General features: G+C 59.7%; 1 protein-coding gene across 4 annotated transcripts in view; it reads right to left on the reverse strand.

The window, feature by feature from the left end:
* DIP2C (disco interacting protein 2 homolog C) overlaps positions 1–12,941 on the reverse strand; it is a 346,775-nt gene that overhangs the window by 75,538 nt on the left and 258,296 nt on the right. For all 4 annotated transcript variants that reach the window (XM_059183672.1, XM_059183673.1, XM_059183671.1 and 1 more), the window contains 5 exons: positions 7,064–7,203; positions 6,012–6,148; positions 4,731–4,939; positions 3,514–3,628; positions 2,848–3,049 (listed from right to left, as the gene is read on the reverse strand). In XM_059183672.1, the coding sequence (XP_059039655.1) occupies positions 2,848–3,049; positions 3,514–3,628; positions 4,731–4,939; positions 6,012–6,148; positions 7,064–7,203 (803 nt within the window). The remainder of the gene's footprint in view (positions 1–2,847; positions 3,050–3,513; positions 3,629–4,730; positions 4,940–6,011; positions 6,149–7,063; positions 7,204–12,941) is intronic.

The following is a 12,941-nucleotide window of genomic DNA, read 5'->3' on the forward strand; positions in this document are numbered from 1 at the left end:
AGTACTCCTCCGGACCAGGCGGGCGGTCCCTCCTTCCTCGACGCTTGTTGCTGCCGGAGTTGTCTGGATGCGAAGCTCGGACCTCAAGTCTCTCCCCAGCGTGGACTTAAGAAAGCTCCTCTTCCAAGCATGGCTGGGAGACAGGTGCTTTCCTATGGCATTTTCTTGTAAAATCTGTCCCCTACCCAAACTGAGGCTCTCCCGGCCTTGCCGAATGAGGTCGCCGTGTGCGCGAGACACCCTGCCACACTTGGCTGCCACGCGATTTGAAGCCTGGAGCAGGGCTCCTCCTGGGGAAAGCAGGGCCTGGCAGCTGCTCCTCCCTTTCCCTCCCCTGTGGCCCTCCCGCGGGGCTCTGATACAATGTATCCCGGGGCCTGCTAACCGCTGCCCTGTGGTTTCCCCTTGCGGGGGGGGGGGGGGGGGGGCGGTTATAATACTGTTGCTGGCCCCCCTGGTGGGTTAAAGGTACTTTTAACACTTGCGCTCAGTTAAGATACTCAGTACATGTATTGTCAGCGGAGCAAATGAATTCATCTGGTAAAAGGGGCAATTGGCTTGTCTACAGTTTATCTGCTTGTTAGGGGCTCTGACTGAAGCCTGTAGCAACACCCTCAAGGAAAAACAGCCTTACTAACTGTCTGCTTGGGCTCTGCGTGCTTGTTCCCAGTGTGTCTCTCCCAAGGGAGCCTCAGAAACCTCCTGGTCCAACTCCCTCTCTGCGCTCCGGGAAACTGAGGCTTCAGGGAAATGCACCCGTCAGGCCCGTTACAGGTCGTCAGCCAAGGGAGGGAAGTAGACCAGCACCTCTCAGCTGCCGAGTATTTGTTCAAAAGTTTTTTTCAGACTAAGAATTACATAAACTTTCAATATTTAACCAGAAAGATAAGACACTAGATATTGTTAAAAAACGATTTCCTTAAACCGAATCACACCAAGCTTCAGTCCTTCACCCCGCAGCAGCTGCGGCCGGTGAACAACCCAGCCCCTCCCCCTGCAGCCACCGTGCTCGCTCCCCCAGGAAGCAGCCTGTCCTCTGTGCTCCGACACTGCTCTCTGGGCAGAGCGCCGGGGTCTCTTCCCTCAGCCCTGACATCTGGCAGGGACCCAGCAGCTCCAGAAACTACCATGCATTTGCCAACCATCGCCCCTGTAAACATCTGTCCTGAGTTCACAAACGATGACCCGTGGGAGTCACATGAGCTTTTCCGCTCCTGGGACCACTGGTGGCCGGGCCCTGGGGCTGCGGTGTGTGATGATGAATCGAAGTGAGCAGGGGACTGGGCTAGGGCAGTCAGCTCTGCTCCAAGTGTGCACAAGGACACCACAAGGGTCCCCCACTAGCTCCGAGGGTGCACAAGGACACCTCCAGGGGCCCCGCCACCACCGTCCAGTCCACTCACAGACACCCCCTCCCAGACAGAGCCTCTGCTCTCTCCCTCCCCCAGCTGCTTGTGCTCTGACACAACAGGTGACAAAAGATGTGGCTCTTCATCCCTTCGATACACCCATGGAAAGGCAATACTGTGTGTTGTGGGGACTCTCCACGTGAAGCCGTGTGCCCACTGAATTTAAAGAAATGGATACTTCGTCAGCTACGACTTTACGGATTCCTGCAGGAAAGCTATAAAGCAATGACTGAGAGGAAAGAGAAGTGAGGAGGGTATTTAGTTCAGGGAACCCAGAATGGAAGGGACCTGGGGACAGCATGGCAATCAGATGGAAACCGCAGAGCCGTCTGCCCCGAAAGCAGACAGCGACTGTACGTGTTTCTGGAGAATCCACGCTTCCCAGGAGAGAAAACGCTGCCCTTTCCAGCCGCCGCGTGACCGTGTCCGCATCACAGAGACGGCAGCAAGGGACGAAGGCGACCTCGGCTCTACATGGGAGGTGTCCCCCCCACGGCACCAGCACCCTCATGGGAGGTGTCCCCGCCCCACGGCACCAGCACCCTCACTTCAACCACACAGGCCCACCCGCTCCCTCCTCCAGCCCCACGTCAGGGTGCGGGCCTCAGTCCCTGTGTTCCCACCAAGTGGGCTGCACCCCACGGCGACCAAGCCGCCTCTGCCGACGCCACGAACTCAGCCCCGTGGCCACGCGGGACATGGCTGAACACCGCTGCCGGGTCCCTCCCTGACTCTGTCGTTTGTGGAGTGGAGACAGGAGAGTGCCTGCTGCATGGGCTCCATGAGAAGGAGTTCATGTGTGCGACACGTGGAAATGATGGCCGCCACACCGGAAGCTCCCGCTGTTGTTCCAGAACACAGCCACCACCCGTGCCCAGCCACCCCCGTGTGACCCCCCAGAGGCCCTGGGAGCCCCGTCCGTGTGCAGGCGTTAGAGCTGCGGCTCCACCTTCCACAGGCTTGCGATCGGGTCCCTCTCACTGATAACCGTGTGTGACCGCGAGGAGCATGATCAATCAGTTGTTAGGAAGACAAAGTCAGACGAGATCCCCAAACCACAAGGTGTGGGCACACAGTTACTCTCACAACCTTGACACAATAGCACGCTCCAAGCAGCTTCCCACACCTCTGTGGCTCTGACCCTTGAATCAGCAGCGGGGGACCCGTGTAACTGTAACGTGCGCACAGGCAAGGCAGGCTGCCGGGCTCCCCGGCCAGACCAACGGTCGGCACTTCCTCCAGGAAAGCGGGGGCTCCTTCCCAAAGGCCCCCACCAGCCCGCCCCCCTGCACACCGTGCCATCCCAGCAGGGCCCTTCGCACCCTGGGCCGGGCAGGGTCACGCCCTGGGCGCGCGCAGACCAGGAAAGGGACCCCATGGCACCTGCTTCCTGAGAGCCGCTCGGGCTCCGCACCACCCTCCAGCCCGTGAGCTCTACCTGGTTGCTTCTGTCGAGGTTTAGGCAAGTTTGTGACACAGGTATGGGGGCACATCAGGACATTGCAGGGGTGAAGTGAGCCCTCCAGGAAGAGCTGCTTCGTTTCTGACAGGTGGATCCCGCCGAGTGGGGTTTTGGGGAGGGTGTTCGCTGGAACCAAGGCAAGGCAGTAAACCCCAACTTGATGGATGCTGTCAATTGCCTGGAAAGTCACGAGAGAGGGAACCACGTGAGCACAGGTACTGCAGACGGACTTGAAGCAAACATGCAGAGTGAGTGCCGTCTGCCCCGTGTGCGTGCGGCGTCGACGCCAAGAGAAGGGCTGTCTCTCGAAACCCTGCACGTCGGCTAACCGTACGTGGGATTTGTGGAACACCGCGCGCCCCGAGAAAGGAACCTGAGCAAGGAAATACAACCTCAAGATGAGAAGAAACCCGGTTGCTTGTGACGCCCCCAAGTGAACGGAGGCGGCCAGGTTTGCAGACCCCGGATCCCAACCCTCCGTCTGCTCAGTTACTTTCCAAGCAGGCAGTTACATTTCCCGGTCGATGTCCTTTCTGATGTGGCGGAGGAGGCTCAGGGAGCACAGGGCACCGTTGCCGGGGGCGGCCACAGCCTGACGGACGGGGGGAGGGAGGCGGGCGGGCCGGCCGTGGGAAGAGCTACCTGGAGAACCCTGCTCATCCACTGGAAGCTGTCCTCCTCCGTGGAGTCCGGCCTCTGCTCGGCCACGATCACGATCCTCTCGTCATGCAGGACAGTCACCGAGAACACAGCAATCCTGAGGGCACAGAGAGGGCAGAGCGCGGTGGGCACACGCGGGACACGCGCCGGCCAAGGTGCTTCTGTGGTCAGGGGCAGGCAGCCTCGGCTCCAGAGCGGGAACCGTGCGGAGAGCGGCCCGCAGTTCCCGCCGCGGCCGCTGTGGCAGGGGCAGGGCGGGCACCCACCCTGCAGGACCTGCCTGCCGGGCCCCAAGATGGGGGAAGCCCCGCAAGCCTCACATGGGTTTGCTCCTGTGAGGTCGCATTCCGCACGTCAGCGGGAACGTTCCATTAGGGACGGGCGGGTTTCTGCCCACGTGCCTGTCTCACTCGGCCGACGCAGCCTTGTGGGGTCTGACCCCAAAGCAGCCCCCGCACCCTGGAGCCTGCACCGTGACAAGGAGCACGGGCCCCAGCACCCCAGTGTCTACCACCTCTACTCCCGACGGCCTGACAAGCGGAAATAAGACTCGAAAGCAGTTCAAGATTTCCTTCAAATTAGCCAAACACGCAGGAGCTGACATCCTGAACTTAACACGTAGCGTGCAAGCCGGCAGGGAAGGGGCGCGTCGGGGACTCCGTCTCCCTGTACAGGCTGCGGCTCGACGGTTATCTTTCTGTCTTTCTAGGTGATCTGCACCCAGACGAATATTTGGTTCTTTTCTTTGTGTATTTACTTTAAAAAATAGGCTTTTTAAATAAATGTTTTTACTGGGGCGCCTGGGTGGCTCAGTGGGTTGGACGACTGCCTTTGGCTCAGGTCATGATCCCGGAGTCCCAGGATCGAGTCCCGCATCGGGCTCTCTGCTCCATGGGGAGTCTGCTTCTCCCTCTGATCTTCTCCTCACTCATGCTCTCTCTCACTGTCTCTCTCTCAAGTAAATAAATAAAATCTTTAAAAAAAAAATTTAAAAAAAATAAATGTTTTTCTTCACAAAGGAGGGAGGTGATGAAAGCTCAGGTCTGGGGCTCAGGATACTCCTATGAAACTAGACTCTCGGAACTACTTGGCATGTCAGGGGTCACCGCATCCCATCGGCTTAAGGAATTTTTGCATTTTTATATAAAAAGCACTGTGTGCAAATCACTGAGTGCTGAGTTCCCGGAGGGCACACCCACCTTCCCCTGTAGACGAATTTCATGGGCTCCACGGCCAGCGCTGTGGCCACGATGTCGTCCGCATTGTGTCTGCGCCCGCTGACCACCATGAGTCCGTCCATCTTGCCCACCACGAAGACGAGCCCCCCGGGGCCGACGAAGCCCAGTAGGCCCGTCCTGACAAAGGGGTACTCGCCGACAGGGGCCCCCGAGCTCGTCACGGGAAACACCTGCGGACACATGAGCTGTGAGCGTGGGGGGGGGGGCGGCGCCCACCGTCCCCCTCTCCCTGGAGCCAGGCCGACCAGCCATAGTCTGGCGGTGATGCCTTGCAGAAAGCAGTGCCCCCGCCCCCCGCCCCTACTGTCCCCCTCTGCCCGCAGGCAGGCCGCCCACTGGCTTCCTTCTAGGGCTTCCGAACCCAAAAAGTGCTACGTGACGATTGTCTAATGAACACTAATCGGTTCTTCTGTTTTAAATCCACAGCATCGAACTGATAAACGGAAAACTGAAAACGCGTTTTACAGGTTGTCAAATGACCCATGTTCATCAGTGTTTCCTTATCAGGACGACATGAGAAAGGAAACCAATCTTGGGGCGCCAAGTCCACACCCGGTCCTCAGAGCCTGTGGGGATGTCGCAGAGCCGGGGAGGGGGTTCTAGGGACATTTTGGAAACTCGAGTCCACATTGCACCAAGACGTGTGCACCAGGCAGCACGTTACGGTGTGTTCTGAATGGAAGAGACGGGTCTCCAGACACCCCCGTCTCCCATGCATGAGGTCCTCTGCGTGCGCCCCTCCAAGGGTAAGGTACCACCTGCGCAGGTGAGGTCAGCTCCGGGAACATGGCGGATGGGCGCGAATGGACCATGACCCGCGGGCGAGCGAGGCCTGTGTGGAATCGAACCATGAGCCACACACGCTGGCGGACATCGTGCACACGCACACACTGGCTCCTGCCACGTGTGTGTGTTCACACCTGGCCATGGCAGGGAGGCCGTGGGGGCCCCAGTGAGACCAGGACGGGTGTGCCCGGCCCCCGACCTGTGGTGTCTTGGCAGCACTTAGTAAACGGGCAAACCTGGGAACAGCGATATATACAGAAGACCCTTTGCAAAGATCCTTTCCCAACATTGGCTACAGAGTGAGAAATGCTGAGAAGTCAAATTTACTGAAAATTATATAACTGGCAGCAAAAAGTGAGACCATTTTAGTTACAATGAACACGTTCCATCAAGACACTGCCAGCTCGTTCGCGTCTGCGCACCTGCAGGACCCCGGAAGGAGCCCCGCGAACCTACCTCGAAGGTGTTCTTGGTCATGCCCGAGAGGCCGTAGTAGGACGTGCCTGTCGCGATGGCGCACACGCAGAGCTCCCCGATCTCATCCGTTCTGCAGAGCTGAGGGATTCCGTCCGGCTTCACAGCACACATAATGGCTGAAAGCAAGACCGGACGCACGGATCATGTTAGAGCGAGGGACAGAGAGCAAGGGAGACAGACGGACAGGCCGGGACAGAAGCCGAGGGAGACAGACAGATAGGGACGGAGGTGAGGGGGACAGAGAGACAGAAACAGGGACTGAGGAATGGGGGGCGCAGAGACAGCGTCTGGAACACGGGTGTGTATCCAAGGGGGCCGGGCACGCATGGTCCCTGCAGCACGTCCTGAATTTTCCCGTAATAGAAGAATGTCCAGTCCTGTTGCTGTGACATTAGTGACTAACTGAACAGGTGAATCACAGTTAAGGGGAGTGACTTCCGCTCGCAGACGCGGAGGATGTGTGGCCGACGCCCCGGGTCCCCGGCTGCCCATGGCGCTTCTGTACCGCACACACCCCAGCTCCCAGCACAGAGCTCGAGTCCATCCGGGCCCGGAGCCAGCGTTCCGGGAGGTGGGGTGTGTGTCCAGCGACAGCTGGCGCCGCCCTGACCACTCGCAGGTACGTCTGTGGCACAGGTCCACGACTTTTAGAAACAGGCTCTTCCGCTACGAGCGAGCATGGCTGCTCCCCCAGGGGCCCCCAACAGGGCTCTCACACGGTCTGTTGCTAGGCTGGGTGCCGGCCTGGCCCAGCATGTGGGGAGGGCTGTGGGGGGCGGCGGGACCCATGGTACCCTGAGGGAGGAAGACAATGAGTTCCCAGCGTGGCGGGGGCAGAGAAGCCCCCCAGGCTCCCTGAGGCCGCTTTACCACAGGCCTTAGCAACTCAGCTGGAAGCGTCGCGTCCGCATTCACGGTGGACGGCCCGGGGACGCCGGGTAGGAAGGCTGGGGCCCACAGACAAGCCAGCGGCCACAGCCGGGGCTCCCACCTCAGCACCTCAGGCTGTCTGCAGCCCAGCCCACACTCACCACCAGGCATCACGAGGCCGACGTCCTGCACGGTGAGCACAGACAGCTTCTCCTCCGAGTCCACGCGGATGACGCCATAGGTCAGGCCGTGCATGGAGAGGACGCCCCGGCCCGGGGGCTGGTTGCTGTCGTCCGTGGGCCTAGAAGAGCAGTTCTGTCTGAACACGCGGAAGCAAACAGGCCACACAAGGACACGCGGCGAGGCTGCCAGCCACGATGGGGTCCCACGGACTCCTGAGTGCAGACTGAATGTCCTGCTGCCCCACGGTCTAGCTCGCCGGGGAAGGCTTCTGCCACGTCCACAGGATGTCACTATCCCTACCTCTGGGTTTCCAGAGCAGTTTAAAACACCTTAGTGGTGTGAAGACCTGCGGTCAGAAAGGAACACCGCCTGACTCCTCCCCGCTCTGTCCGGGCCAGATTTTCTAGGGTGGGAAGTGGCTAGCGGGAGAACGGGTCTCGGAGAAGAGTCGGCAGCAGGGAGCAGAGTCGGTGGAGACTCCCGCTGCTCCTGCCGTGAGTCGGATGTACGCCGTGGGCCAGAATCTGGAATGAGAGTCCCACTACATGCCGGACAACAAGTTCTTGGGGAAGGTTCTGGCTGAGAGGCGTTCTGTAGGGCGGCGGAGGCCCCGGGGAAGAAGCAGTGTCGCTGCCTCTGTCTCCTCCGTGGCCCACGGGCCCCACATGTCCGCTCACTCCGCGCCAGCCCCTCCCATTCCTCCGGGACCCAGACCTCTCCTGCCTGGGCCTTCCACACCTGCTCCTGCCCCTGTCCCCACAGGGTTCGAGCAGCGGCAGCAAACCCGTGGGTTCCCCTCAGCGCCCTCCGGGGCCGCTCAGATGCGCAAGGACTCCATGAAGCAGACACCCCAACTCCCACCTCACGGCACGTGCCGGGGCCGTCAGTCGCAGCCTCCTGAGGGCAAGTGGGTCTCCCTCTGTCCACTGCTGCACCCTTTCCGCCGGAGAGGCAGTCTGTCAACTACAGAGTCGTGAAAGATTTCCAAGGTCAGGGATTTTATCCCTGTAGTAGCTAAAGACCCTTGCCTGTGAGCTGAGCTAAGTGAGAGCACGGTTTGGGTGAACACCAGCCTGTCGCTGTAACGATGCACTCGCGCGACATCGCTTTAGGATCTAAAAGCTGGAGGACAAACAGAAGTTTGCTATTTGACTTAAAACAGTATCGAGATTTGTAACGAACCTAAAAACATAAATAAGGAAACATAAAAGTTAAACTGTGCAGAAGGAAGTCTTATTTGAATCAAGAAACTGGTGTGTTTAAAAAAGAAGCCTATGCCGTGAGTCAATAATTTCTCAAAAAAAAATAGTAATAATAAAAAGGAAGCGTAGGAGAGTCTGGAAACTGAACTGTTATATCCGCTAAGCATCAAGAACAAGGAACTAAGCAGACGCAGAAGAAAACTCTGCCTAAGCTAGAAGGTCCCTGGGCAGCGACCTAGAAAAGAGCCCCGGACACTGGAGCCTCAACTGCTCTGTAAAGCGAGAGGAGGAGCCCCACGGGAGCCCTGTGCTGCCAGGACTCCTGACCCCGTGCTCTGTCCTCGGCAGAACGCGACATGACAGTCAGGAACCGAAAGGCTCAGTACCCGCTGTGCGTTGTGTCCCCAAAACCTGTGGCCGGTCCTGGTCCCGGGACACCGACTATGACCTTATTAGTATGAAAGGGCCTTTGCAGAGGCCGTTGGTTGAGACGAGGTCATACAGGCTAGAGTAGGCACAACCCGACGACCTTAGGGGGCAGGAGACACGGATGGTATGTGACACGGTGGCCACAGGGCGCTGCGTCTCCAGCCACGGAGCCACCGACGGGCACCAGCAGTGGGAGGACCTGGTGCAGATGCTCTGCCAGAGCCTCTGGGAGCCCCCGCCCGGCAGATGCCCCAAGACCCAAGACACAGTGTCCCCATTCCCACGCCCCCAGCACAAGGCAGTTATGACAGCCCTGGACACGGACACACCACACAACAGGGCTCAAAGGTGTGCGCACGCAGTTGCAGAAGGCACAGAGGCAGAATGCAGGAGTGGCCGGGAGCACTGGGTCGGCGGCGACCAAAACCAGCCACCCACAAGCGCTGGGAGCGACAGGCGCCCATGAGAGTCACGGATGCACGTCCTGTCCTCGTGGTGACGGCACCTGCTTCCCTACGTTCCAGAACAGCAAGCAGGAAGCGAGACTCCAGCGGCCCAGCTCTGGACTGCATTTGCTGAGAGGGTCGTCAGTCGTGTTTACAAACCGACACCACAGAAACAAGGACTCCGTCGCATTACTCCGACCTGCTGCTTTGCACTCATCTAACAGAGTCCCTCGCGGGTCACAGAAAACTCCGAGCCCAGACTCTCTCCTCTGCGGACGAAGGACACTTAAACAGTTGGAAGAGAAGCACGCGAGTCCCTGGGACACGGTCCTGGGCTTGCAGGTCACCCCGCCGACAAGGTCCCCCAGTCCCAGGTGGCAGCGTTCCTGCTCCGCAAGCAGCCCAGGCCCTCCCGCCCGAGCTCCACGCGGCCCCCGCCTCTCCGTGGCCAGCGCTCCACGCCCCACGCACACGGGCTCAGCACAGCGCATGCCCGCCTGCCCCACCCTCCACCGTACAGACCAGGAACCGAGGCACGGGTATGTGAACCTGGTCGTCTGCGCCCCCGGGGGGCTCGGAGGGACCCAGACCAACAGCACAGCCCGTGTCCCGACGCAGACACCTCCCGTCCCCTCTCCCCACAGCACACTCTCCTTTTGGGGAAACTTCAGAGCCAACGCTGTGTGTGAAACACAAGGACGGCGTCCCCGTGGATGCGTGAGGCTCCGGGAGTCCCAGCAAGAGCGCCTGTGTATGCTCAGCTCAGCCCGTGCCCCCGCCTCTCGGGCAGCCACCACCAGAGAGCCTTCGGCGCTTCCACACGCACTGCAACAGGAGCCGCACAAACACGTCTGTACCCAGAGAACGGCAGCTCCCCAACAAGCACGTTCGTCTCGTCCTGCTCTCTCCCCGGCAGAGCTCGCGGGGCCTCCCATGTGTGCGTGTGTGACCCCTGGGGGACGCAGAGCGCGCCCGTCCACCGCCCTGTCCTAGCTGCGGGAGGTGTTTGGTGACACACAATCGCGCATCTTATTCCACTGGTATGTAATCGGCAATACTGCGGCAAGTTCCCTCTAGAGAAGCAGCGACGTTTAGAACACGAACGACACCGGAGCAGCTGCCCAGGCATGCCCCTTCCCACGAGGGGTATCGCCTTCTGATTTACCGTGCATGCGGCGCGGTCCCACGCCGGACGCGGCCGTAATACTTCACGTGCCAAGGCTGCTCCCAGCAGCCCCGGGAGGGAGGCCAGACCATCCTGCCTGCTTACGGGCGAAGAGAACGGGGCGGGGCGGCCCCAGGCCCAACGGAGGGGCAGACCCAGGTGTCAAGCTCACTCTGGCCTCCAACCCTGCGCATCTGGCCTCGGGGAAGGCCACTTCCTGGCAGTCCTGCCTCCGCACACCCAGACCGACACCATCCTCAACCCTAAGACGGCTCCTGACTTGCTGGGTCCAGGCCATCTGTCGCTGCTGGCTGGGTCTGTGTCCCCTTGGTTCTTAACCACCCCAGCCTGTCTTTCTCTCCATTAACACCTTCCTAGGAAATTAAAAGTCCCAGTAGATTAAACCAGGTGAGAGTGAAAACGTGACCCTATGAGCAGAATTCCCAGAGATTTCAAAAAGCTGTGTTTTATGATCAGACCCGGGAAGCTGAGCCAGGGTGGGGGGAGCCTGGCCCTCCCGTCAGCCTCAGGGTTCAAGGCCGCGATGGAAGCTCTGGTGTCGCGGAAGCGGGAACATCCCAGCAACTCTCTGGGCGCACAGAGTCTTCGTGCTCAGGAATACGGCAGGAGGGTAACACGCAGCTGTGTGTGGCTCACCCTGTAATCACAGCTACTGCAGGACGGCCCAAGTTAACACACGGAGGACAGAGGTGCACACCAGCCCGGCCATGGGAATGCTCCTGACGGCCAGGGGCTTCACCGGGATAGCACGCACACCTGCCGCTTACCTGTCATGGGTGTCCCACCTGGATAAACGCTAGACAACCCTCAGGTGGTCACGCTCTGTGACACCTGAGACGTATGTCCTCGAAGTCTCAGGGAACACACCTGCACTTTGCCACCCCTGGCCACGCTCACAACCACACCAAGGGGAAAGAAACGCAGGGAAGGAAGGGGTAAGGCATCTGGACGACCTCCCTTCCCGGGGGTTTATGGAGAAGCGGCCCCCGCATCTCCAAGGCTTCAGCCCCGCGGCCTCTCCCTGAAGCCTTCTGCAAGCACAACGGCGAAGATCCTTCCCTGGGTCCCTCGGATGGAGGCAACCTCCAGCTCCAGAGACGGTCGACTGAGAAACACCCAGAGAGCAAAGGGAGCGAAGCCTCAGGAGAGAGCCGCTCCTCTGCCGACACCAGGACTTGCTACAACATTTCTGCATTCACAGCCCATTGTCATAGAACACACATGCCCAAGCACACATGATGTCGCTGCAGTAACACTGACGTGAGCCGACGCCTGAGTTCTCCCACGAGTCATACAGAGGTTCTACGTGTACAGACTCACGTGCCGTTCACGTGGCCATGACGTGGCATGGCACTCATGCCCCCCACGGACACGGACTCTGAGGCCTGAAGGGAGGCACTGTGCCACGCTACACAGCAGACTCTGAAATCCACTGGGTGCTGTGCTGGCCTCACTGGACACAGAGCATATGGAGCCATCGGTGCCCACGTGGGGTGCACGCACCGCTGGACACACGGTCTGGATGCACATGCCAGCTGCACACACAGGAGTACACGCGGGTTATGCACGGGCATCAGAGCGCCTCCTGGAACACAGCTCCCTGCGGAAGACGCTGCTACGCTGCCATCTGCGTGTGTCAGCGAGGGACCACTTTCCGGCCGCTGACCAGTGAGGTCCTCCTTTGTGGATAGAGGGCGTCCCTCGTGGGGGAGCGGCCCTGCTGCGCGTGTCTGGCCCTGCCGTCCGCAGTGGACGTTCTTCTGCAGACGCGCGTGAGCTCACGTACTGCAGTGGCCGCCCCGAGAAAATAACAGCGGCAGGTGGAAATGCCCTGTGAAGGGTGCAGAGCCACAGACTCTGCGGGGGTTATTTCTGTTTTAACGGAAATAACATTTTCAGGGAACACTCTGGGAACGTGGATTTTAGAAGAAATCCAGTCAAATCCATGCATGTGCTCCCCCGTCAGTGCTCAGCGTGAGAGCCTGTGCACAACACAGCAGACGCTCGCACGGAAGGCTCACGACAGGGAAAGACACAGGATCGACGCGGCACCCCTCCGAGCAGCGAGGCATTTTCTTCCCCTTTCTCTGGCTAGAGCAAGAACCACTTACTAAAAAGCACCTGCCTGAAGAGGTCTGTAGCGCGAGAAGGGGCCGTTTTCTCCGCCGCTGTCACATCCACCCACCGGTCTGTGGCTTCAGGTTCTTTCTTGCTGGAGAGACCGTCAGAGGCGCTTCTTCCTCTCAGCCAGGAACTGGATCTGCCCCACAAGCTGTGTGCAAGCTGAGCTCTCCCCCAGGCTCTTGGCTGTGTCTCCGGGCAGGCGCTCGGCGCGCACCGGCGGGGAACTGGCCCTGGTCTCTGTGTGTGGGACAGATACCTGGACCGCAGCGTGCGCCGGTCACCGTCCGACCAAACACAAAACGGGGCGGGACGCACTCCTGCGGGTGAGCGGGGCGGACAGCCCGCACGAGGCACTCTGGTCGCTTGGCTCTTCCACATTCTGAGTCACACCACATTGCCGGTTAGGGATGCGGAGTCTCATCTGCCAACATTTTTATACCCAAAGAAGTTCTAAAACTGTACCTAAGTT

This window comes from Mustela lutreola, chromosome 8 (genome assembly GCF_030435805.1).
Source record: "Mustela lutreola isolate mMusLut2 chromosome 8, mMusLut2.pri, whole genome shotgun sequence".
NCBI classification, from domain to species: domain Eukaryota; kingdom Metazoa; phylum Chordata; class Mammalia; order Carnivora; family Mustelidae; genus Mustela; species Mustela lutreola.